Source organism: Parambassis ranga, chromosome 19 (genome assembly GCF_900634625.1).
Source record: "Parambassis ranga chromosome 19, fParRan2.1, whole genome shotgun sequence".
Classification (NCBI taxonomy): domain Eukaryota; kingdom Metazoa; phylum Chordata; class Actinopteri; family Ambassidae; genus Parambassis; species Parambassis ranga.
In genome coordinates, this window is record NC_041039.1 from 22,587,602 (window position 1) to 22,613,333 (window position 25,732).

At 42.7% G+C, this 25,732-nt stretch overlaps 1 protein-coding gene across 1 annotated transcript; it reads left to right on the forward strand.

Annotated features, from left to right (window-relative positions):
• On the forward strand, positions 1-24,360 carry cftr (CF transmembrane conductance regulator). The gene is made up of 27 exons (XM_028431622.1): positions 1-287; positions 1,256-1,366; positions 2,865-2,976; positions 3,914-4,129; positions 4,477-4,566; positions 7,171-7,334; positions 7,424-7,549; positions 7,809-8,055; positions 8,148-8,240; positions 9,541-9,717; positions 9,819-10,010; positions 12,226-12,320; positions 13,339-13,425; positions 13,728-14,517; positions 14,599-14,727; positions 14,817-14,854; positions 14,958-15,244; positions 15,634-15,713; positions 16,119-16,269; positions 17,312-17,539; positions 18,725-18,825; positions 19,838-20,065; positions 20,646-20,801; positions 20,885-20,974; positions 21,289-21,461; positions 22,016-22,121; positions 22,704-24,360. The coding sequence occupies exons 1-27, from the start codon at positions 235-237 to the stop codon at positions 22,917-22,919; spliced, it is 4,536 nt and encodes a 1,511-aa protein (XP_028287423.1). The 5' UTR covers positions 1-234; the 3' UTR covers positions 22,920-24,360.
• Positions 24,361-25,732: the final 1,372 nt, after the last annotated feature.

A 25,732-nucleotide genomic window follows, 5' to 3' on the forward strand; every position in this document is an offset into this window, starting at 1 on the left:
CAAGGAGTGGACAGTGAGTGTGACCAGAGTATCAAACCCAAGGGGGGTGGGGGACGCGCGGGAGGATACGAGGTCTAAGAGCAGTGACATCACATTTAGCGCGCACACACAGTGGAGGATAAAACAGAGCAGCATCCACTCTGTGGGAACGGAGCTTACTCGGTGGACACGCAAATGTGAGCGACGCGCAGGGACACTCAGGTGCAGAGAAAGCAAACTGGCGGCGCGCTTAGGATGCAGAAGTCACCGGTGGAAGATGCGAACTTCATCTCCAAGTTTTTCTTCTGGTAAGACGCGCTTCGTCTGGGCTGGAGAGAGGCGCACATGTAGCGCTTTAGTTAACATCACGCAATGCAAAGATTGCGCAAAACCACGGGTTAAGAGCATCAATGAGAGGTTTGATGAAGTGCATACATTTCATCCGTCTGTTTCTTACGCACACTGTCAGAACTTTGGTGTTAAAACTTTGGAAACAACTCTTCACTCTGAAGCGTAAAGGTGCTCCTGTCTGGCACCATGTTCTGTGATTGGACAGAAAATAACAGTGTTAGTAACTCAACCAGTGAACCAGGCTGTCCTCTCTGTGACAGCTGTGCAGATTGCTTTTGCAGCAGTGACTTTCTATCGCGCATTCCGTGCGTAAAATGCGTATGTGGTTGTAAACGGTGTGCGCAAATGTAAGCTGTGATGGCGTGGGGTCGTGTTCTGGAACGCTGAGGCAGGTGAAGGTAGTGGGGCTCCTTTAACACCAGTTGTTGCTTATGGTTCAGTTATGATTTAATCATTGTTTTTACGTGGTTTAATAGGCTACTGGTATGGTAACTAACCACGGAGCAGACTTTAATGATGCAACTTATGTGACCTGGCAGGAAGAGCCTTTCTTTACATGATTCAGGCACAGGCACCAACAAACATCTGACTGTATCTCCCTTCTCTGTCATTAGTCTGACTGTGAAACCTCAGGGATTACTTATATTACAACTAACATCAGCTTACATTGCAGGTTGCAGACACACACACACACATCATGCCATTTGTTCCACTGGCTATATGGATAAATATGTTTTTTTCTGTCAGTGCTTTAATGTTCAATATATCACATGTGTTTTCTTGTGATCCGGTGCATGTTGAATTTGTGTATTTCTATGTAAATTGATATTACTTTGTGAAAGTCAAACCATTTCCGTGAGCATATTTTCCACTATAAAATGTGGTTTCCTCCAACCAGTGTGTCTAATGTGTAGATTTCTTGCAGGTGGACGTCACCGCTGCTGAGGAAGGGCTTCAGAAAGAAGTTGGAGCTGACAGATGTGTACAAGGCTCCTTCATTTGATCTGGCAGACAACCTCTCTGAGAGACTTGAAAGGTTTGTGACTGCCAGCCCACTGACTGTGAACAGTTAGAACACCATTAAAAAGCATGTGTGGGTGCAAATTAGTGTTGTGATATATTACCAATGCATTCACAGTTTAGCTCTAATAGCATCCTCAAGGTGTCTGTAGATGTGCCTGCTGCATTGTTCCCTTTTTAATTGCATATATGAGCAGTTTGAATTGTCTGTTTGAACAGCAAAATTCAACAAACATATATAGGTATAAGTACTGACATCAACTTTAAGTCGTCCACTAAATGGTACCCATAAAAAAGCCTGAATGTAACTCCTGGCTATAGTTAAATATATTATTTGCACCTGTTCAGTTTCTGCTGATAAAAGAGATTTGTCACCATGGCAGATGTTGTTGCACGTCTTAAAGCTGTAGTTTGTCAGTGCATCCTCACTTGATGAAAAGTTGGACCTGCCTCTTGGTATGTAGCAGTGATTTATATTCACCAAGTTGATGTTTTTTTTCGTCATACTCTGCTTTAAATGTGTTTACAGTAGCAGGTCATGGGCCAGCTTTTCTTCAAAGTCAACACTAAATATGGGCTGGCATTTAAACCAAACCTCTGTGTGCCAACAAACAGCAAGGCCACAGATGATGGACAGGGTTCACTCTCCATAATGTTGTCACTTTCTAACATGCACCTTTTTTTTTTTTTTTTAAAACTCTCCATCTTTTTCTGTTTCCAAGAAAATGCCAACTCCTTTACAAATGTGTTTATTAACCTTGCCCAACAGCAGCAGCAGTGTCTCACAGTGGCCTTCACTCTTGGTCACCCAGGGGCCCACGTCACAACTGAATGGTGCCAACAAGCCGGTTAATGTACATGGGTGTTAAAAAGTCGACCTTTAGAAAGGGCCCAGTGCCCACCGGGTGATAAATGAGCAGTGCTGGGTGATTTGGCTTCATTATTCCTGATCAGGCAAACAGTGACGACTTCTGGGAATGTGAACTTTAGCTTCCATTGAAGCACGCTGTGTACCGCCAGCCTCTTCATCGCCAATCGGTTTAAGCTTTGCTGGCATGAAAAGGATTTTCAAGCAAGAGATAGAATGAAAAAAATGTATCTCTGAATGAAATATTAATATCTTCCTATTGCATTTGAACCATTCAAATTGGTTGCAAACATGTCATTATAGAGATTTCAGGAGGATTTCATAGACGGCAGAATATTAGTGTGCATAGATATACTCTTTTACCGTTTACCCCAGATCACTTACGGTAGTTTATGGATGACCCTTGGAGAATAATAGAGCCACTTTGCTGTTGCTGCTCCTGCGAGATATTAGTTCAACAGTGTGTTACAGAAGGCAAAATCCAGCATACAGAGATTTTTATAAAGCTTGTTTCTTATTTTGTGGCTTAAACACTTACTAACGCTGTTGGACAGCTGGTTCATTGCCAGTGCTGGTAGATGTGTTACACTCCGTTTTTTTGCCGGCACTGCTGTTTAACTGTGCTGTAACTCTGTCCTTCCTGCAGAGAATGGGACAGGGAGGTGGTGTCAGCCAAGAACAACCCCAGTCTGATGAGAGCTCTGGCCCGCTGCTTCTTTTGCCCCTTCGCCTTCTTTGGCATCCTCCTCTACCTCGGGGTGAGTTAGTTTGTGTTCAGTGTCCTCTATAAAAGGGAAGCAGATCAAACATGGTTGTAATGATATAGAAAATGTGTCAAATAATACAAATACTAAGACAAAAACAAAATATGTTTTTGGCTGGCTTTTTATGTGTCGGATAACACCGCACCAAAATCTCTCTGTCACACACAGCTGTGTGTGTGTGTCACCTGTTGTGTATATCTGTGTAGTACCTGTTAACTGTGTCGTCCCGCTCCAGAGGGCCAACAAAGCTGCAGCGCAATGACATCACAAGCATGTCACACCATAGTGTCTCAAACTTAACTCACTGTCCCGGCGCTTGTGTTGTGGGTGCCAACCGCAGCCGCATTGCGTATGTTAGTACAGTTGGAGTTGGTTGCCATGGTGACACAAATGCCTGTTGGATGTTAAGGAGACACTGTGAAGAGGACAAGAAGAGCTTTGAAGAAATCAATCAATCCAAGGACGTTTATTTTTACACAACCGAAGTGCTTTCCAATAGAATCAAAATAAAGCATCGAACGGACTGTAACATTTCAGAGTTGTTAGGTTTCTTATTTCTGACCACATCAGTGTGAGATAGCTTCTGTCATGAGGTCCAGCAGACACCACTTTGTCCACATTAAAGTGGAGAAAATCCTCACATGTGGAAACTAAGGTATCTGGCAGAGTTAATTGTACTCTGAACAACACCCCGGACAATGTGCATTAGTAAAGATAATGTCAGACAAATATTTGGACTTTGCCTCTTTCACACCTCTCTGATAATGAGCAAGACTGTCCCTTAAAATGCCCAGAGACACATGCAATGTGTCCTTTTTTTCACCGACATTCTGCCTGTCTACAGTGATGTGTTACATCATCACACTACAATAACAGTATGTGTGATAAGCTCACTTTATAACCTTTACTGCTGTCCCATCTCTCTGTGCAGGAGGCTTCTAAGACGGTCCAGCCTCAGCTTCTGGGTCGCATCATTGCTTCCTTTGACCCCTTCCATGCTCCAGAGCGGAGCCAGGGCTACTTCCTGGCCCTGGGTCTCGGTCTCCTCTTCACTGCTCGCTTCCTCCTGTTGCAGCCAGCCATCTTTGGCCTGCATCACCTGGGCATGCAGATCCGCATTGCCCTTTTCAGTCTTATATACAAGAAGGTAAGTGACGATAAAAAGGAAAAATGTCTGCCCCTTTTGTAGAGCAAGTGTAAAATCTGCTACTTGTTACTGTTGTGATAATCAGTCATCAGAACAAAACAGAACATCCCACCTGATAAGGTGGTACGATGGATGTATTAGTTAGATTTTTTTGTGTGTGCCTTGGGATTGTTTTCAAGATTGTGTTCCAGAGCTGCCTCATCAGCTAAATGTTTCCACCTTGTTTGGCATGCATGACTGCACATTCCCAGAAGGCCTCTCACAAAGCTTGGACACATGTCACCGACTTCCCCCTCATCCAATTCAGTGTCTGCCTTCAACTGACCTCAGACCTTTGACCTTTTCAGACCCTCAAGTTGTCCAGTCGAGTCTTGGATAAGATCAGTACAGGTCAGCTGGTTAGTCTGATGTCTACCCACCTCAACAAGCTGGATGAGGTGAGAAAATGTGGACATGTTTTTTTTCTCACAAGTGTTTATTTAATCATTTAATCTATTTAAATTACTTTTACCTTCCATAAATGATTAAAAACTGCTTAGTGCCCCAAAATATAAATCCACTCCACAGTTTTTAGGAAAACTTTTTGTACTAAATGTTGATGAAGACTCTCAGTCTTCTTGAAGACATTTCTCTGCTCCTCCATCAGCTTCATCAGTTCTAACTGTTGGTGGGGAAACATGGTTTCAGAATCAGAAATACTTTATTGGTCCCAGGGGAAAATGTGGTGGAGGACCTCAGTGGGTGCGTCTGGGTCTGGGTCTCACAAACAATAGCTCTAAAAGTCTCCATATTTACCTGTGTTGGTCTGACTGACTGTGCCTGGTGTGACTGGCTAACAACTATGAGACTAGAGGAGGGGGGCAGGTGGAGAGCCAAACCATCTGTCCTCTCTGTCTAAGATGTGGACATTGTTGTCCTCAAAAGAGTGTCCTTTCTCTTTGAGGTGGAGGTGAAGTTTTGTCCCTCGGGTGAACCAGTTTCTGTCTCAGTGTCGTCATGGGTTTAAAATGGACCGGGGCGTTGTGGTTGTTGAAGATTCTGTTTCTCTGATGCTGCTGACGCATATCCCCATATTTGTCTCATGAATATGATAATGTTTTTCCTCTACCGGTTGTTGTCCTTTTTCTTGTTGTTGGTGGGTCTTCTTTTTGTGGATTTGACAAGGGCCCACCTGGGATAGCCACCTGTTTCTAGAGCTTTCCTGTTGTGCTGTTGGTCCTTTTTCTTCTTTCCTGCTTAGCTGGTGGGTACAGATTGTGCTCTGTGCTACTCAATGAAAGTAAGCTAATGAAGCTGAAATGTGAGATTATTTAAAGAGAATACTGCAGTAGTTTTCCACTCATAAGAGGCTGGGAGGGTTTTTGTTTCCATGGGCAGGATGAGGGAAACGAGGATTGACTGGTCACACCCTTACTGAGGGACAATTAGAGGACAATAGATGCATAATCCTAATTCCAATAAACTTCGATGTTCTGTTAGGATGTGTAAAATGGAAGTAAACTCACAATGCCATGTTTTGCAAGTAAAGCACAGCCAGTACTAACAAACACAATTAAGACACATAAGGACATAAGCAGAAGGTTATCTAATTGGGACTTTTAAAATAAAATGTGGTTATCTAATATGTAGGGGCGAGGGTGTGTGTGTGATTTTGCAAGCTGAACTGTGTCCTACCTTGGCTCTCGCTGAGGTGTTGAATGTAGAAACACTCTGCAACCTGCTGCAGGATAATTATCACCTGACTTGGATGTTGCTAGCCTCAGAGATCAAATGTGTGTGTGAGCACAGTGGCTATAAGGAGGAAAGTTGCAAGTGAGTGGATGAAAGGGAGAGTAGATGACAGATCGGCCTAGTTTTTCTTTGCATGTCGCTGCTCTAATGTCGTTTGCTCCTGCTCCATGCACTCTGACCTCACTGAGGTTTATATGCACAGGTGTGTGTTTAGCTCATATTCCTTTACAGGAGCATTTTGCAGTCATGTTGTTGTGCTGATTTCTAGGAGGAGGTCCTGTTGTTGTCTGACCCTTTCTACTGAGATACTTTAATCGGGATGTGTCTCTCAAAGGGTAATTTAAATAAGTTTAGAGGAATATTTGTGTCTAAATTTAGCGATTTTTATTGTCATTCAAAGCAGAGACGTCTGTGGAGTTGATCCACTACTGATAAGCGAACAGAACCTAGCACTGGGTTGACATAAACACAGGTGTCTTAACCCTGTAAACCTTAGCCCATACTACCATACATACAACATACACACAACACAGAAAATGAAGAATTGCACCACAACAATAATGTGCATATGCATGTTTTTGGTGTCTAGGAACTGCAGAGAATGCATTTCCAGTGTAAAAATATTGTGTCTATTAGTATGCCTGAGGGATCATTCTATGTACACAGATGCCTTTGATCACATTCAGCTATTCCTTGGCTACAAATGTACCAAATTTGATAGAATTTGAACAAAGAGCAAAGTCTTCACAAAGGGGATTTTACATCAGCTGGGTTTTGTAGTCCATTCGATTTTTTTGTATCATTCGATTCAGTAGCTTGTCCTCTTTCATGGGACAACAACAGAATTCATAATGATGTACATGTTTTGTGTGGTCGATCGTGCCTGTAATTTTTCGGCCCTTCAGCGAGCCAGTCGGGTTTAACAAATGTAAAATCTACCATGCAGAACTGCAGTTCTGCACGCCAGTGGACCCTCTCTAGTTAAAAAGTAAAAAAAAAAAAGCAACTGACCCCTAACAACAAATTATTGTCAAACTGATTCTCTGAGTAACACTGCTGTCACTACACCCACATGCTATATCTACATATTTCTAACCCTCATGCCTTTTGCTCTGTTTGTTGCATGCTTGGCTGTTTACAGTTGCTGCACATGGCTACTTTTACTCTGTTTATCTGTCAGACACCTTTATAAAGCAATGAGTGTATGCTGCACAGAGATAAGCTTGAACCTGACCTTTGAGCTGTTTGTGGTCAGAGCAATCAGCTTCTGTGTGTATGTATGTCATATCTGTGTGTTGTATGTATTTCAGAGTCTGGGCCTGGCCCACTTTGTGTGGATCACTCCTCTGCAGTGTATACTGTGTGTGGGTCTGATCTGGGAGCTGATCGAGGTGAATGGCTTCTGCGCCCTGGCAGCTCTCACTCTGCTGGGCATCATCCAGGCCTGGCTCTCTCAGAAGATGGGACCTCATCGGTGAGGAAGGGCGATTTACACAAAGTGCATCGCAAACCAAATGTAAGCTTAACATGCCTGTGTCTATTAAACTGGTTTCCTGTGAATAGGGTGAAGCGAGCGGGGATGATCAGCCGCCGTCTGGCTCTCACATCAGAGATCGTGGAGAACATTCACTCTGTTAAGGCTTACGGCTGGGAGGAAGTGATGGAGACCATCATCAAGAACATCAGGCAGTAAGGCACATCACTCAGAATGCGAAGGTTGCTGCATGCAGTTATGCACACACAAAGTTCAACAAAACATTTCCCCTGCAGGATAACAAAGGAAAACTATTTTGAAGCAGCTTTGCATGTGTGAATGAACAACGAGTAAATGTTTTCACAGTATATTAAGTCCTATACACACTCCAAATGCTTCAGTTGTACAGTAGTGATGGCATCTGGTGCTGAAATTGCATTAGAGATGTGAAAACATTTTCTCCTCCTTATGCAGGGATGAGATGACGCTGACACGGAAGATCGGCTCTCTGCGCTACTTCTACAGCGCCGCGTACTTCTTCTCTGCCATATTGGTAATCGTGTCCGCCATTGTGCCGTACGCGCTCAGTAAAGGCATCATCCTGCGTCGAATTTTCACCACCGCCTCCTATTGCATGGTGCTAAGAATGACACTGACCCGCCAGCTGCCAGGCTCCATCCAGATGTGGTATGACACGCTAGCACTGATTAAAAAGATTGAGGTAGGTTATTAAGAAATGATGAGGAGCAGTATGCATACAAAGAGTGTCTCAGATGTTTGGAAGTATTGAATGTAAATGTTGGTGATGTGCAGGAATTCTTAATGAAGGAAGAATACAGAGTGCTGGAGTACAATCTGACCACCACAGACCTGGAGCTGGTCAACGTGTCTGCATCCTGGGATGAGGTTTGTTCATGTCTGTGATTAATACTAGTTTTTGATTAATGCAATTAGTCAGGGAGTCTGATCTACATTGACATATTGCAACTAAGGAGCATACAGAATCATGACTCTCTGTATTTCCTTGATGCTTCAACCTATGTGTTTGTGTCAGAAAAGCAGCGGTTTGAACAAATTAAAGGTTCTGTGAAGAACTACCAGCAGTGCTGCTGGGTTTGATTTTTGTTTAGTGATTGATGAGAGATGTAGACATCCAATTATCTGCCAGAATAATTTTGTAGTATGTGCCTACTTTATCCAAACCATGTTCCAACTTGTTTCTGTAAGTCAGAAATAGATACAGACTTGACCTATTTTGGTTTCTCTATGTTTCCATTGCCTAAACTTTGGACACAGCAGTTCCCTTTTTACCTGAAACGTAATATTCAGCTACTTCTTTATGTGTTAACAACACAGGAAGAGTAGCAAATATAAAATAATTATAAAAGTAAATAAATCGGTGTCACTACCCTCGCAGCTCTTAAATCTTGTGTGCATTAATTCCTTACCACCCTACAGAGTGGGCAGTATAATCCTATCTATAGGTGGGGGCTGTAAACTGTGTCTAACAGGTGTGATTCATTGACCACCCAATACCGTGAGAAAATGGTATTGGGTCTCTTTGCATAATTAATTACCACAGTGTTGTCACCAAACTTTGCCTCTGTGTTGGGAACAACCTCCCCTTTGAGATTCAGAGTTGTGTTCATCTATCTAATTCCCAGATTCTCCTCTTGCCTTCTCCTCTTCCTGGAATGTGCCATTCGCAGATGAATGGGAGGGGTGTTGCCTTTCTTTACTGCTCACAGCATGTACGTCAGCTCATTAGAATGAGAATCGCACAGACAAACTTATACAAAACCAGAGCCAGAGCCGGCATTAGAGGAACGGTGACCCATTAAACGTCACAGAGGTCAATGATTAAGCCAGCGAGTCAAGCAGAGTTCCCCTTTTTCTAACAGTGAGATGTGTCTTTACAGAGGGGCTGACAGATGAGGTGAAATAAGGCCATTGTGAGACTCTGGGAGTCTTGTCCTGTCTTTGGAGAATCTCTTGTTTCTCACATTAGTGTGGGCCTGGTGTCACTGTTTGAAAGCACAGCATGACGGACACACTCACTCAGCCCTGTGGCAGTCAGTTATATAAACACAATGATTAAAAAGAAAACCTGCCATGCACTCACACACCTGACATAAAGTCAGCTGTGATTACATGAATCCTGTAATTACATGTTTGACTAATGATCTTATTTTGGATTCATCTGCAGGGTATTGGTGAGTTGTTTGAGAAAATCAAGCAGGAGAACAAAGCGAACGGGCACCTGAACGGTGATTCTGGTCTCTTCTTCACCAACCTCTACATCACACCTGTCCTCAAAAATATCAGCCTGCACCTGGAGAAAGGCCAGATGCTCGCCGTGGCTGGATCCACTGGTTCAGGGAAGGTAGGTCAAAGAAAAGGTTTTAACGTTTGGTTACCGAGTGATTCTACTGACTACACGTTTTGAAGGTGTGACCACGCTCTCTCTCTCCTCTTTTCCACCAGAGTTCCCTGCTCATGATGATTCTTGGAGAGTTGGTGCCATCAGAGGGTAAAATCAGACACAGTGGTCATATTTCCTTCTCGCCGCAGACCTCTTGGATCATGCCCGGGACAATTCGTGACAACATCCTGTTCGGCCTGACCTATGACGAGTACAGATACAGCTCCATCATTAAAGCATGCCAGCTGGAAGAGGTACCCTTACGCTCAGATAATTTGTTCTCTATGTCCTTATTTCTGCAGACAATCTGGTCATTCATGTAGGCTACGATAAAGTGACCATATTTTGAAGGCAATCATGCACTTTGGAAAGCCAGATGGGCTACATAAGGCATCAAAATATTACTTAAGATTAGGTCTTAGGTTAAATAATCTTCACCAGCATCATCACAAAGGTTAAGGTTTTTCTCCCAGTTCACATTTACACCAATAATGTTCTGCGCACACATTTTCACGTCCTGGCTGATACTCTGATACACACACACACACACACACTCTCAGCCACACTCATAAGCCTCAGTGTTGAGTGATGCCCTCTCAGCAGAATAATGTCTCCTCTGTTGCCATGGAAAACTCACGTTATGTCACTGGGATGCAACATGAGCCTGTTAGTTTCCAGTGACAGAGGTTAACACAAGCTGGAAGGACAAAACTATCAGGCGAGGTGTTATTAGGCCTTTTTTATTGAAAAGTGAATTATATTTGAGGTAAATGCAAAAAAAGGGCACACCATCATATTTATTAACTGCACATCATGTTGTCAAAGTAAACAAAGGCGAGTAATAATGGCTCCAGCAGCCTTCATGTTGTCTTTTGAAGAGATGCGTCAAATGCTGGTGTGAGGCATCAGTAAAAGTGAAACAATAGGAGTTGCCCTATGTATTGTATGGAAATGAGAAGAATGACAGGAAGTCTTCCTGCATGCTTCGATTGTTTAGGCTGATTTTGTTAAAGTGGCCTGACAGATTTATTAAAACACACAAACGCGTGATGTTGTTTACAACAGAGTAGAGACGGATGCATTTTATATAGTCAGCAGGGGTGGAAATAAGTTCCAGAATGTAGAGCGCCACCTTATTAGATAACTGCAGAAGAGAATTAGAGTAAACATTTCTGGGGACATTGACTTTTAATCTCAGGATTATGACTTTTTATTTGTTTATTTAATTTTTACTTTCAAAAATTTGGCATTAATCTCAGAATTCTAATTCTGACTCTTTACATTTAGAATCTTGCTATTTGTTTTTTTTTTAAGGATTTTTTTTTTCCTTAGAATTCTTAGTCTGGATTTAATCTCAGAAGCCTGTCATTATTTGTTTTTAGAATTCCAACTTTTTTTTTTCCTTAAAATTAAATTGCAACTTTTCCCTTTTAGAATTCTGACTTCGCAGGAAATTCTGAAATTTAAAAAAGTAATTACCTCCTTTTTTTCTTTTACTGAGGCCATAACCACATTTTTAAATTATTCTGGATGAACAACAGTCACCTTGGTGATGAAGCTTTGTTTGTAACAACAACTTGTAACAACACAACATAACTCCTGTCAGCTGTGGCACCAAAGATTCCTATGTGCATTAAAAAAAACAGCACTATGGGAGGGTGAGATTATTACCAGGGGCTTGTTTGTAATTCCACTATATAGTGCTTTAGTTTATCAATGCCTTGGAAGATGAGGAGAGAAAGTACACACAGAATAATCATGCTTGAACAAAAACCCTAGACAAACAGGACTGAAAGCTCCAGCCAATCTCTCCAGACAGAAACAAGGCTAGGTTTAGTGGGCCTGTGACTGTAATTCCTCACCATTGTTGCCCCTTGAATCACCAGACAGACTGCAGTGGGTGGTCTTCCCACTGTAAACTCATCTTTCACCTCCAGCTTGTAGCTGCTGGAGCTTTTTGTTCACAGTGAGACACGACTTTTCTTTTTACTATACTGCTTCATTTTACAAGCTGTTAAACAACCTGTTAACTTGATCCCCTATGCGCTCCTATCAGGACAGCAGAAGCAGCTTAAAAAGGTAGGAAGCTTTAATGATCATAAACTGTGCTGTCACTTGACCTGTATTGGTGTCGACATATTTTCACCAACAAATGCAGCATATGTGTCCTACTTGTGATGTTCTCTGTGTGCCTATCCCATCTGTGGTTTGTGTGGTTTTTTTGTGTAGTGTCAGATGAATCATAATCAGATGAAAGTCATGCTTTGTGTTTTGACACACTTTGTATGAAGGCTGTTGCATTCCTCTGCCTGAATCACAAAGAGCACCTGATATATTCACAAACATTCAACACCTGGATTAAATACAATGTTTAAAAGTTGCATTGGAACATTGTCGCCACCAAAACGAGACACTCTGTCCACGCACACATCTGTTTGACCCACTGACCTCCTTTGTTTTCATCTCAAGGACTTTGCTTTGCTGCCCGAGAAGGACAAGACGCTCCTCGTTGAAGGAGGGGTGACCCTCAGCGGCGGGCAAAAAGCACGTCTCGGCCTAGCCAGGTACTTCCTGTTACATCTGTGAGGGTGCTTTATTTTACCACCTGGTGTCTGTCGACGCACACCATCTCTGCTGATTAGTTAAAATTGTCTTTGTTTTGGCAGATATGATTGAACTAAACTAACTTAAGCAAGTGGGAAATGTGAAGTTTGTCCAGTAGGATCTTTTTGTAGGTTTACTGTTTGAAAGATTTCTGTAGTAGACATTAGGACAAGTTACAGTGAAGAAAAGTCAGAATATTGAGACAAAAAAAAATCTTTTTTAATTGGGAGAAAGTCAAACGACGAAGTCTGAGAAGTGTCAGCGGTCTAGGACTAAAGTGAATACTGAGAAGAAAAAAAAAATCCAAATTGTGATATAAAAAGTCAGAATACTAAGAAAATCAGAATTCTGAGTAAAAAAAACAAATTCGAGATTAAAGTCAGAATTGTAAGGAAAAAAAGGTCCAATTTTATTCTCTCAAGATAATCAGATTCTCCAGGAGAGCGTTTCACATCAATTAACAGACAGAAAACAGAACTGTGTGCTTTTCCCTTCACAAAATACATCTATTAAACTTCATTCAGGGGTCACATACTGTCACTGTTTCTTCTAAACTACTTAACACATCTATTTGACAAATACAGTCTCTTTAAATTTCATGTTCAGTTACAGTATCGGTTCCCAAGAATGAATCAATCCCAACTTCCCAAACCTGCTCAGAAACATTAATCACTCCTGCCGCTCTGCCTGCATTACACATTATCTCAGTATTCAATGACAAGTGCTTTGTACAGCTTGAGCTTTATTGCACTATAAAATCAGAGCGTAGATTAGAGCAGTCAGACACTCATATTCCCATGCATTATTTATTGGTTTAGTGAACTGGCATCAAATTGCAGCCTTCAGTTTAGTTTTTGCCTTCTCTGTCATCATAAACCTGTCTTCCTGTTTTATTCTCATTTCTTTCCTTCTTAAAATCTTGTGTAACTTTTTTGCATTCCCTCCACATACCTTTGCCTCTCTGTTGTCTCCTGTCAGGGCCGTGTATAAAGATGCAGACCTTTACCTGCTGGATGCACCTTTCACCCACCTGGACATCGTGACAGAGAAAGAGATCTTTGAGAAGTGGGTATCACAACAGAGAGTCTTTCATGCAGAGGAGGTGGGGATTAAGGTGGGGTTAAGATAAAGTTTAAGTTCAAGGTCAAGGTTGTGTCTTGTTGTCTCACACTGTGGTGGGTAGAAGACTTCTTCATCTTAGTGTAGCCTTCTCGGGAGATGGGATTTTTCTTTTTTAGCGAAAGGGAATTAACCTGTGAAGAATTTATTATTTTCAAATTTATCATTATAAATACCAATAACACTATATAGATATGACACCCAGTGTGGCAGAATACTGTGTAAGTTTCCCTATCATCATATTGCAGATGCATTTGTCAACTTATGGCCTCCAAGACTCGCATTGTGGTCACAAGCAAGTTGGAGCATCTGAAGCGAGCGGACAAAATCCTTCTGCTGCACAATGGAGACTGTTACTTCTACGGCACCTTCTCTGAACTTCAGGCCCAGCGTCCAGATTTCAGCTCCCTGCTGCTCGGCCTTGAAGCGTATGACAACATCAACGCAGAGCGGCGCAGCTCTATTCTTACAGAAACCCTCCGCAGAGTCTCCGTTGATGAAACCGCCGGTTTCCGAGGCCCAGAATCAATTCGACAATCATTCCGCCAGGCACCGCCTCCGATAATCGGCTCTGGATCTCAAAGTCATCCTGTAAGTGATTGCTACCCCGAAAAACGGAAACAGTCACTGATCCTTAACCCTCTGGCAGCTGCCCGCAAGTTCTCCTTCATTGGGAACTCCCAGCCAGCTACAAATACAGCCCCGTCCACGACGATAGAGGACGGGGTTCGTGAACTTTCAGAGAGGAAATTCTCTGTAGTACCTGAGGACGATCAAGTAGAGGAGGTGCTCCCGAGGAGTAACCTGTACCATCACGGGCTGCAGCATCTCAACGGGCAGCGGCGGCGGTCAGTCCTGGCGTTCATCACCAACGCTCAAGGCCATGAGCGCAGAGAGCAGATGCAGTCGTCGTTCAGAAAAAAGCTGTCCATCACGCCGCAGTGCGACCTGGCATCAGAGCTGGACATCTACGCACGCCGCCTGTCCAAGGACAGTATTTATGACATTAGCGAGGAAGTGGATGAAGAAGACATGGAGGTGGGTCTTAACTTTTCCTTTTTTGGCAGGAAACTTTGGAGTCTGTATTGTAAAAGAGAAACTCTGCCTGCTTCTTCGCAGCAATGCTTTGCTGATGAACGTGAGAATGTCTTCGAAACTACCTCATGGAGCACTTACCTTCGCTACATCACCACCAATAGGAGCTTAGTCTACGTCTTAATTTTCATCCTAATTGTCTTTGCTATTGAGGTAAAATCAGTCATTTTTATTATTTTATTATTATTGTTTTGATTTGTCTCAAATATAACTTTTGTTTTTATTTTCTTCTTCACTGATAGGTTGCTGGTTCTGTCATCGGCATTTTCCTCATTACTGAGTAAGTGTGACCAAAAATGCAGATGCTCCACCATCAGACTGTGTGTTGTTTTAGTTATGCTCCTGTTTGACTCCATCTTTCTTTCTCTCTTTTACTTAACCAGTACTATCTGGAAGGACGGCGCCAACCCTTCGTCACCAAATTACATTGATGAGCAGCATCCGAACGCCTCGTCATCTCCCGTTCACCTAGGAGTTATTATCACACCCACCAGTGCTTACTACATAATGTACATCTATGTAGCCACATCGGAGAGCGTCCTGGCCCTGGGATTCTTCCGGGGTCTCCCTTTAGTTCACACTTTACTCACAGTGTCGAAAAGGCTGCATGAACAGATGCTCAGCGCTGTGCTGCGCGCCCCCATGGCTGTGCTCAACACTATGAAAACAGGTGCTCTGTCACTTTATCAATAGTTCTTTTTGTGTTTCTGTGTAAAAATGTTACAAAGTTTTGCTGTTTCTATTCTTACCTGTGGCTGTGAGCTAAAGACCAAAAGAATTATCCCTACAGGGTGAGGAGGGTGAGGAGCTCAGTCATCCGAGAGGGGCTCGGAGTAGTGAGAGAAGCCAGTTCAGGTGGTTTGGGTGCCCATTCTGGAGGGATTGTATCTCGGGAGCACTTTGGTATCTTCCAGGATGAGCTGGTGGGGGTGGCAAGTGAGGGAGGTCGGGGTTTCCCTGCTTAGGCTGCTGCCCCCGCATGACCCGACTCTGGTTAAGCAGACGAAGATGGATGGATGGACGGAGACTTTCCTAATTTGTATGCGTTTTTTTTCCTAGGCCGTATCATGAACAGATTTACCAAGGACATGGCCACCATTGATGACATGCTGCCTCTTGTGCTGTTTGACCTCATACAGGTAGGGGTCTCTACCTTAGTTGTACTCTCCACTGACTAATGCGGTACAACGTATATTAGCACACTTCTTGTTTAACATCTTTATTCATCTTCCACAATTTGACAGGCATAAAAGGTGAAGAATAAAAAATAAAAGTCTGATATCTAAAAAATGAAGCTCAGTGTGAGGCAGGTGTGAATTGATGCATAACAAATGAGAGGTCCAAAAAATAGAATCCTTGACTTCCACAATCTTTTAGTGTCATTCCACTGTCATGGTCAGGTACATTTTAAATTAGTGTTATCAAAATTTATACTTAGCCCTAGTGCCATTGTCCTAAAGAAGTCATAAGACATGGTCATAATGGACCTCTGCTCACGTTCTTTTGCATTACTCCTTTAACTTTCTTCATTTCCCTTACACCAGCTGACATTAATCGTCACAGGGGCCATCTTCACTGTGTCCATCATGCGGCCATACATCTTCATAGCTGCCATCCCATTGGGTGTCATCTTCGTCATCCTGAGGAAGTACTTCCTTCGAACTGGGCAGCAACTTAAACTGCTGGAGGCTGAAGGTGAGACTCTCAGTCTGCTCTGTGTGTAGTCTTGAGTCCTACCATGTAGTGAATGTAATATTTTCTTTTGGTTTGACCACATATTGGCAGTGAAAGTGACAAAGGAAAGAGACTGGCCAACAAAAGGTCAGACTGGACGAGATGACGAAATGGCAAATATTCAGGAAGAGTAAAACTAATAGAACAGAGGAAGGGCGACTCAGGGATCAGGCGCCACTGTCATCATAACTGGTTAAGGGGAAGAATAAAAACATGACAGAGGAAAGGTTAAAGGAGAGGATGGACGGGCACAAACAGTTAAAGGAAATGAGGAAGGGTGAATAAATTGAAAAACATTACTATCCCTTTCCAGAAATTATGACCTGGTTACTCAAAAAATGTTCAAACTTGGGCTTTTTCTACTAAACTACACTCTGCCCCACTGTCATTTCCTTTCATTGTATTAGATTAAATAGTTTGGTTATTGCTTGTTGAAGAACTTTATCCAAAAATTAAATATATTTCCAGAAACAGAGGTTCTTCTTTGTATATATTATACATTGGACTTCAGCTTCAGAGGTTACTGCAGGTCAGTGGACTGCTGATGAGGATGCACTTTGAGCTTCCCTGCTCAGTTCTGTCACTAAGTGTGTGTTTTTACGATGATGGCGAGGTTTTTCCGGAGCTGCCGAGAAGCACGCCGGGGTCAGCGAGACGAGCTGAGCTGGGATTTCCTCCCACCACATCCTGGTGTTGGTCCCTCTCGTGTCACAAGCAGCATGTCAGACAGAATACAGTGGAAATTATTGGCATCAGTCAGTCAGCAGCATGCGCTCTGTTTACATTAGTCAGCCATCCTTGTTTAACTTTATTCTCAGTTGAAAATAGTTTTCAGTTTGTTACACTGAAGAGCACATTTTTTTTGTTTTTTAAAGATTTGTATCATGCAAATTATATTTGTCTTTGAAAGTGGAGTGATGCATTCAAGGACCTTTAGCTTGCTCGCTGGAAAGAAGGATTTGTAAACAATCTAAATACCCGTGTCCCTTCTCCTCTCCTGCAGCTCGTAGCCCCATCTTCTCCCACCTCATCATCTCACTGAAGGGTTTATGGACGATCCGGGCGTTCGGGCGTCAGACCTACTTCGAGATGCTTTTCCACAAAGCCCTGAACACCCACACAGCCACTTGGTTCCACTACCTGGCGACTCTGCGTTGGTTCCTTTTCCGCTGCGACATGATTTTCGTCCTGTTCTTCACCGCCGCTGCCTTCATCGCTGTGGGAACCAACCGTGAGTAAAAGCACAGCTGTGTGGATTATCAGTAATATAACAGACTTGATTGAGGTGCTTCCTGGCTGTCGGCACTTTGTTATTCAGATTAAAAATTAGTCAATACACACTGAGGATTTTTACCTCAGTGAAATTAGCTTTTCTGCTAATGCAGATGAACTGCTTGCTAGCAAAGGTTCTGTGCACAGTTTGCTTTCTCAGCTAGTAAACTTTAGCAATATTTAGCTTGCCCGCGTACTAACATAGATACAGTTAATGTGTCAGTTATGTAACTTTATGTTTGCATTCATAACACTTTACCGGATCAACACCGGTTTGCTAATGTTTGCTTTCACTGTGTTTTGGTGGTGATAACAAGCTGAGCCAGTTTAGCCAAACTGTTAGACCATCGGACCAGACTCAGCGGCCCACAGCAACATTTCTGGCGGCCCGCAATGAATTACAGTTGTTAGTTTTAATCCAACTGTATCCCAGGGTATCCCTGTATGCAGGGTTTATCCCCATATGTGTTTATTGCAAATTACTGGATACAGACCAATAAATGTAAACTGTAGAGATGCAACTGGGTCATTAAAATGATTACAAACGTAATTTGTTTCTTTGGCGGCTCTCAGTCTAATGTTGGGTTCATAAATTGGCTTAAAACTTTGAGGTGGATACAAATGTTGGTTGTATGTCAAAATAACAGCTTTTTATCATTTGTTATTTTTTTATGTAGAGATGGAGTAAGCCATTGTGTTGCAGGAACATCTTAAATTGCCAGCGCTGTGAGTTAGTCAGTTAGTAAACACCTCATTATGTCCAGTGAGTCTTATCCTTGTGTTGCAGAGAGTAGACTCAGATATCAGGACCACAGCGGAACAGTTTGTCTGTGAAAACTGATCAAAACTGTTGGAATGCCACCGGATAAAATGTCATGAACAGAAGGAAGCATGTGTTCGTTTAATTAAATGAATGGGAAACACAAGTACACACACACACACACACACAAACATGTGTTGTTGCGTCACAGGCTGTGTTTATATTGAGAGCAGATTAAAGGGTCATTTCACAGCTCATTGGTTTCCAATGAAGCCAGTAGCACATCTGTATTACTTGAGTGCAGCTGACATCAGAGAGAGCAGCTTTGATTGGACAGTACTGATGGTATATGTGTGTGTTTGTGTGTGTGTGTTCATTCTACAGAGGACAAACCAGGGGAGATTGGGATCATTGTAGCCCTGGCCATGCTCATCCTGGGGACTTTCCAATGGGCTGTCATCACCAGCATCACTGTAGACGGACTGGTAGGTGCCTCACACACACACACACACACAAAACTGTTGTAAGACTTGACTTGAACTAGTATCCAGTCAAAAGGGTACACCCATTAGAGGTGGCCTGGTTTTCCTTGTGCTTGCAGCCGGTCTCAGACAGTTCTGTCCAGCCCCATTCAAATCTCCCCCTTACCACTCTGCTGTTGATTACAATGGTTCACATGTAGTTCAAGGCTCTGCTGCTCAACTCCATAACCACAGAACAATGTGGAAGAGTGGCTGCAGCCACTGATGGAGGTCAAACTGCTGGTCATACAAAATAATAACAGGTTGAACTGTACCTCAGCTCTGCGGTTTATGAAGACTGTGTGAGGAACTTTTCAGTCAGTTTGCAGTTTACCAAGTTTATCACAGTACAGGATATTTTGTTCAGTACGCACACGCACACACACACTGTCAATGGTAGTAAAGTAGTGTGTTTGGTTAGGCTGGCCTTGGTCTGTGCGTTGTGTCTGGTATGAATAAAACATTACAGACACTCCCTCTGAATTGCTGTCCGTTTCAGTGATGTTAGCTACTAAAATAACGTCAGATAAGATAACGTCTCAAAAACAACAATATGCTCATGCTGCATAGTAAAACAGCATTTCCTTTGAAAAAATATAAAAAGAATTGTTTTCCCGCTCTGTAAGCCATGACGGGGGGGGGGGGGGGGGGGGGGGGGTCCACACCCGCTGCTCGCTGAAGAACAGCAGAACAATACGTGCTGTCCTGTTAGTCACAAAAGTCACCAGAGAAAGTGGCTAGATTTGTCGCTTGTCACTTTTGACAAAACAAAAAATTGACAGTTTTACCGAGACACTCTCTCTGTGCCAGTGCACTTGATGTGCATGTCCTGAACAAAACACACGTCCCAAACCGAGACCTGTGTACCTAACAGATTTTTTTCCTATGCAGTGATTAGCACCTATGTATAATGATTAGCAGGATTGAGCTGTATTTACACTGACTCACCCTCATCTCTTCTCTTCCCTCCTCTCAGATGCGTTCAGTCGATCGGGTGTTCAAATTCATTGACCTCCCATCAGAAGAACCCCTGCCGGTAAAATCTGGTGGTGGTAAAGGAGACCTTGTCATCGACAACCCTCACGCCCACGACAACTGGCCTAGCCAGGGCCAGATGGACGTCAAGGGCCTCACCGTGAAATACACAGAAGGCGGACGTGCCGTCCTGAGTGACATCTCCTTCTCTGTGGATGGTGGGCAGAGTGTGAGTCCAGAGTGAGGGGTGAAACTGGATTTGAATGTATTGAATATATTTTTAGACATTTGAGGACCTTAGAAAGTTTTTTAATATTTTTATAGAGACCTGGAAAAAAGAGCTCACAATAGTAACATTTTTTTAGTCTTTATTCCTTCAGCATTAAATAATAGAATAATTTAAATATATTACTGCAGGATTGAATTATTAAATGAGCACAGAGGAAATTAAAAGTTAGTGGAAAAGCATATTGATGCAGTATCTGACCACCTCACCTCTCTCTCTGCTCCTAGCAACGATTATAGTCTGCATGAGTTCTTTATAATGAGTCCTGGATGACGTGGGAGCTCAGTTAAATGTCAGCACTTTAGCTTTGTCCCATTAGCTACTCCATGGTCTTCTGAAATATGGGATCATTTTTGCTGGCAGCGCACATCGGAGAGCTTTTTCACCTCGAGGCAGCGACTCACTTGATGCCGTGGATACTAAAACATGTACTTTATCTTTCATCACACTGTGTGTGTGCATGCTGTATCCAGTATTCTGAAGCTGTGTATACTTAGGCCCTTCTGTCTGTCTGTGCATGTAGGTGGGTCTGCTGGGTCGGACAGGGTCAGGAAAGAGCACCTTGCTGTCCGCTCTGCTGCGCCTCGCCTCCACCGACGGAGAAATCTCCATTGACGGTGTTTCCTGGAGCTCCGTGTCGCTGCACACATGGAGGAAGGCCTTCGGAGTGGTGCCACAGGTACGATGACCGCTGGGACATCTGCCGTCTCCTCATATAAGTCAACATCAGTACGTCACTGTTCAGTCTGCTCTGTTTAACAGAAAGTCTTTATTCTGACCGGAACTTTTCGGATGAACCTGGACCCATATGGACGTTACAGCGATGAAGACCTGTGGAGGGTGGCCGAGGAGGTGAGCCTCTGTTTTCCTTTGCTGTGCCGGTAATTACAGTTATGATTGGTAAATTATTCAAACATGTTTTTGTATTTTACTAATCAATTAGAGGAAACGAACCAGATATCTTTTTAATAATTGCAATTATTACTGTAATAACAGGAAGTTAGAGAACGAGGAGTTCATTTTAATGAACCCGTGCTGCTGTCAAGACGACCCTGTCACCATTTCTAACAGTCTATAGAGCAGCAGTTTTGAAAATGGTGCTACAAGACAAGAACAGTAAATGCAGTGGAATTCCAAACTTTTAACACTAACGATGTGAACTCTAGGTGGGTCTGAAGTCGGTGATCGAGCAGTTTCCGGACAAGCTGGACTTTCAGTTGGAGGACGGAGGCAGCATCCTGAGCAACGGACACAAACAGCTGCTGTGCCTCGCTCGCTCCATCCTCAGCAAAGCCAGCATCCTGCTGCTGGACGAGCCCTCCGCCTACCTTGATCCCATGTCAGTATTAACATCAGAACACAGCCGTGTGTGTGTGTGTGTGTGTGTCTACACACACTTTGTTATGTTTTTGACAGTTTGTAAGTGTGAAAACCTGAAGACCACAGAGAGTATTTAGACCCTGAGGTGTGAAAACACTGTGGATGTATTTCAGTGTTAGTCAGAATACTGGCAGTGTGTTGGCGGCCATCAGTCCCCTGCCTGTTTCATCTGGAAGGTACTTTCTGCTGCACATTGACTCACACAGCTGCCACCTGAATGTTATCCAGAGCTTGTTTATTTCCTTTCCTTGTGTTTCCTCTAAGATGAAGTCACAGTGCAGCACCAACCATGCAAATCCGGCATGTGTGGGGTTCCTGTCACTGCATATGGTGACAATCTAGAGTGCTTACAGTAATTTTGGCCACTGTATGTGGGAGAGTGTGTGACCGTATGTGCAGTAGAGGGTCATGATTGTTAATGAAGCCTAAAATAAGCAATTTAGCTCCCTCAGGTTAAACTAATGCGTTTGATGATGATGATGATGATGGTGGTGTGTTTGTGTGTGTGTGCAGAACACTGCAGGTCCTGAGGAAGACACTGAAGCAGGCCTTTTCTGGCTGCACCGTCATCATGTCAGAACACAGGGTGGAGCCACTGCTGGAGTGTCAGTCATTCCTGGTAAGGTTTCACAAACAACTGTGTACATTATATTCATACAAACTCTGAAGCTTCATGTCTCTACAATGATTTTCACACTGTAACCTCCAGAAGTGTAGTTACATGTTGCTGCAACATGGACCACAACAGAAACCTTTACCTTTACCACCGACTTGTGTTTAAAGTATACAGTGGACGTTTCAAAAATAACCCCCAAGGCGAAATCCGTGAAGTAGTCAGCTTTATTTTTTAGAATTATTATAAATGTTTTAAGGCTGTAAAACCCTTCACTACACACTTTATACACCTTTCTCAGACAGACATTAACAGTCTCACACTTTACATGGACAGTATATAACTGTGATGAAGCTTCTGTGGTGTCTCCTGGAGGCTTCTGAAGAGTTGTTTTGAGCCCCCATGGGAGGGTCCAACTGTCACCATTTGTAAAATCCAAATACAGGCAAGGAGTGGAGCTCAAGTGGAGCTGAGGTGACTTCAAGTCACAATATGATGGCACAAAGGTCCATGTGACTCCTAATGTCAAATCTAATTTGAAGTAGAAACATAACCAGCTGCTTCTTCCCCCTCCCTCCCTCTGTGCAGATGATCGAGAGCAGCTCCATGAAAAGCTACGACTCCATTCAGAAGCTCATGAACGAGACGACTCACCTGAAGCAGGCCATGAGCCCCGCCGACCGCCTCCGCCTCTTCCCGGCGCTCCACCGCCTCAACTCCAGCAAGAGGGCGCCCCAGCAGACCGTCAAGATCTCCTCCCTCCCGGAAGAAGCTGAGGATGAAGTCCACGACACGCGACTTTAAACGGCCAGACACACACAAACACACAGGACACACACAGCTGCAGGGATTAAAACCAGCAGTTTGGTACTTGTGAAGCCATGCTGAGAACACGGGAACCCAGGCATCATTCTTTGATTAAATATAAGAGTCGCTTTACTCCATCATAACAACAGCAGAGAAACAGAGGAACACACTAACACATGAACTGTCTGCCATGATGTCTGTTTGCTAACTGCCCCACTTATTGATCCGAATTCACATAAAGTATAAATCAGCCTGACAGTCAGACAAAATATGGAATAATTATAATACGATTTAAAGCAGTGTGGCTTTAGTAACTAAATCACATCCAAACAGAGTGTGTGGTTCAGCCTGGACTCTTGTTGTTGAACCACTTGAAGTGCCTTCATCACACAGCTGCCTTTCAGTGCTGATCTGCTTCTGTTGGTTCAATTCCATCATTTTACTTCTGCACGATTTTGTCTGTTTCAATGTTTGTGGAATCTTTACAAACATCTCTGTTGACTTGTATGTGCCCCCCCCTCCAGAGGACCAAAAGGCACCTTAATTCTTAAAATGAACGGTGATTTATGAAGGATAGAGCTAATGAGCTGATATAAAAAGAATACTATAATCCTCGCGATTTTAATGATAAATTTGCACACCTTAATGTAAAAATAGTAATGTGTTGCATTAACAATCTAATTTTAACCCATAGATTTGCAACATATAGTGAACAGAAAGTGGAAAACCCCATTAGCTTTTTGTTAAGGGAATCGGTGTGTTGCTGACTTTGGGTAAGACCACACAAACACATCGATACCTGCAAAATTCAAAAGATAATTTTAAAAGTGTGTTAAAATGATAAGAAACACAACTCTTTTTTTGAAAAGTACATTGTTGGCTATCACGTCCATCCATCCACCTTCAGCAGCGATACTAGCAGCTATACAGTGGCATCACTTATACAACATTCAGGTCTGTAAGGCCCCGTGTGGTTCACCAGAAGAGGTGTGACTTAGGCACACAGACTTATACAAATCCCCAACGTAAAGTTTTACTTTACATTAGTCTGTCTGATCTCCGTCAGTATGTGCGTGTGTCAACAAGAACCGTGATGTCAATAATGGACGATGATTCAATCCCCCTTATTTTTCTATCTGTATGCACTTTAGAGACACCCTGAGGTACTCATCAGCTCTCACAGCAGTCGACTGATTAAAACGCTGCACCACACTTTGTGTCTGTTCCATTAGAAGCAGACCACACATTTATCTATCACTCCATGAATTATAGAGGAAGTTTTCTGTGTATCTTTCCAGAGCTGCTGCTGTACAAACAAGCATTTAGTATTTCCTGCGTTCTTCCCTCTCAGACTGGGAACACTATATATATATATATATATATATATATATATATATATATATATATATATATATATATATTCTGTTCTGAGGGAATAGCGCCTCCTTTCATCCTGGATAATAGATTTGTAAAGCACCAATGAGATACAATTAAGGTACCATGGAGTAATGCCTTGATGTGTTAACTGTGACAACAGTTTTTTTTTTACAGTGTAAATTAAGAGCAAACTGTTTCTTACTCATAGGAAAAGGACACAGACGTCCCAAAAAATGTATAAATGTATTTGTTCAATCAGTTATTTCCAGTAAAAGATTCTGAGAACTCAGCTGTGGTTCGTGTGTTTGTGGGTTAACCTGACAGGGTTGTAGCTCCTCCATCATCCACAGGTACGTATGTGTCTGATCGTTATTCTGTTTATTCTGTGATGCTTCACTTCAACGTGCCTCCATCTGCTCTGCTTTCAGCCTCAACATGGCTGCAGGAATGCGCAGACGTTGGGTGATGAGATCAGTCTACATTCCACTCCGTTCTAAAGGTGAGTGGTTGCTTCAAGTCCTCCTTTTATTTCTTCACTGCAGTGAAGAAATAAAACCATTTCAAATTGAAAGACAAAGATCAATTGGTTAAAAAATTAAATTAAATTAAATTAAAAAAAATATATACACTCAAACCAAAATGTTAAATATTTTCTTCTAAGTACCCACAGTTTATTTTAATCTTACATATTTAAATATTTTACACGTTTACAGACGATTGTCTTGGCTGTACTTCAGCTCTTCCTGCACATCAGCCAATAAATTCCCAGAATTTTAGTCACATGACCTCTGAGCAGTGTTAATTTTGGCAGCAATTTCTGATTTAGTTTTTATTTTAGTCTTGTGACTAAAATGTCTTTTGATTTTAGTCACTTTAGTCACGTTTTAGTCATCAACATTTTTAAAGTTTTAGTCTAGTTTTAGTCGACTAAATATCAAAGAATTTTAGTCGACTAAAATTCTGATATATATTTTTTCATGAAATATTTAAGGTTTGAAGTGCAATAAAAACAGGCACAGCTTTAACTTTTGTTATTTGAAACAAACACCTCTTTATTTAATTGCTATTACCTAAGAACCAGTGAACAGTGAGCTGCTCTCCCTGAATACACTGTTCAGTCATGACCTTCTTCATTAAGGCCCCGTTCACACTGGAGAAAGTCATTCCAGCTAGAGTAGGATTGAGCCCAGACAGCCTTTAAGCTGGATGCGTTCAGACCTATTTTCAAATCTGGCTAGCACACAGTTGTGTCCGCACTCAATCCGGCTTCATCCAGCGTGTTTGCTGTTCTCCAAACCACTAGGTGGCGCCTCGTAATGTGGCTAATAATGTGGCTAGCCGGATTCGCTAGCCACATTTGCGTTCACACCTGAGCCACATTTGAGCTAATCCTGCTAGATCCACCTCTCGAGGGTGGATCTAGCCGGCTTGAA

Coding starts and splice junctions, on each gene's coding strand:
- cftr (XM_028431622.1), top strand. CDS start 235: ATGCAGAAGTCACCGGTGGAAGATGCGAACTTCATCTCCAAGTTTTTC. Junction 18,826..19,837: donor GCATCACTGTAGACGGACTG/GTAGGTGCCTCA, acceptor CCCTCCTCTCAG/ATGCGTTCAGTCGATCGGGT. Junction 22,122..22,703: donor TGGAGTGTCAGTCATTCCTG/GTAAGGTTTCAC, acceptor CCCTCTGTGCAG/ATGATCGAGAGCAGCTCCAT.